General features: G+C 46.4%; 1 protein-coding gene across 1 annotated transcript in view; it reads right to left on the bottom strand.

The window, feature by feature from the left end:
• NOS (nitric oxide synthase) overlaps positions 1-944 on the bottom strand; it is a gene marked incomplete at both ends in the record, with an annotated part of 12,913 nt that overhangs the window by 9,309 nt on the left and 2,660 nt on the right. The window contains 1 exon segment of the mRNA NM_001204541.1: positions 180-324. Within this exon segment, the coding sequence (NP_001191470.1) occupies positions 180-324 (145 nt within the window).

Here is a 944-nt window from a genome sequence, read left to right as displayed (position 1 = left end):
TACCCTTGCCTCGTTTGCCTTCAAATTTGCGAGTGAGAGCTAGATGTTCAAGACCCTTATGTCTAGTCAGGTGTCCCAAAAACTGCATTTGTCGTTCCCTGATTGTTTTTAACAATGATCGTCCCACGTATCAAAAGCACCACGAATACAAAAATACGACTGGATCTGTCCGTGTTTACCTTCGCAGATATCCGGATCCTTGCTGCTGTCAACCGGCATGATGCGGAACCGGTTCGGTGACCAGCTGTGGTCACTGTTGTTGAGGGCGCCCGTGGCCTCGTTAATGTTGACGTCATCACCTAGGCAGAACGTCTCACACGCCGCCTGGTGGAGAAATACAGTCACGTGACACTCAGGCTAGGTGGGTGTGTGTGTATGCATGCATGATATGGTTGCTCTTAAGCACAAGCAGGCTATCCCGAAAAATGCTGAGAAAATCGACGGTAAAGTTTTTGCCCCCTTGTTCAGTTTCTTTAAGATACAAGGAGAGTTTTCTCTATAACCAAACAAATATACATACCAATGAAACCAAACTTCTCCTATAGGTATGGCAATGTCCGCTTTTGGTGAAGGTCAAGATTTCTGGAAACCCCCGATATCTGGGTTAGCTCGCTTGTCCTTAAAAGCGACCATACGTTTTCGTGAGCCAAAGTAATTTACAAATGATGACAACTGTTACTCTTATCACATGGACTCCTGCACATTTACATCTTCACATTGTTTTATCTTTAGCCTTGGTCGTGCAGGAGTTCATGGCAATGAACGTGCTGATAAGCTAGCTGGCCAGGCTGAGATTGGCGGCACCAAGCAATTCGATCCACCAACAGTCATGACAGCATTGACAGCTTGGTTCAACGACCACAGAGAGGATGAAGGCAGCATTGACAGCTTGGTTCAACGACCACAGAGAGGATGAAGGCAGCATTGACAGCTTGGTTCAACAA

This window comes from Aplysia californica, unplaced genomic scaffold (genome assembly GCF_000002075.1).
Source record: "Aplysia californica isolate F4 #8 unplaced genomic scaffold, AplCal3.0 scaffold00521, whole genome shotgun sequence".
NCBI classification, from domain to species: domain Eukaryota; kingdom Metazoa; phylum Mollusca; class Gastropoda; order Aplysiida; family Aplysiidae; genus Aplysia; species Aplysia californica.
The sequence above is the reverse complement of the archived record's forward strand: the minus strand, read 5'-3'. Positions and strand labels throughout refer to the sequence as shown.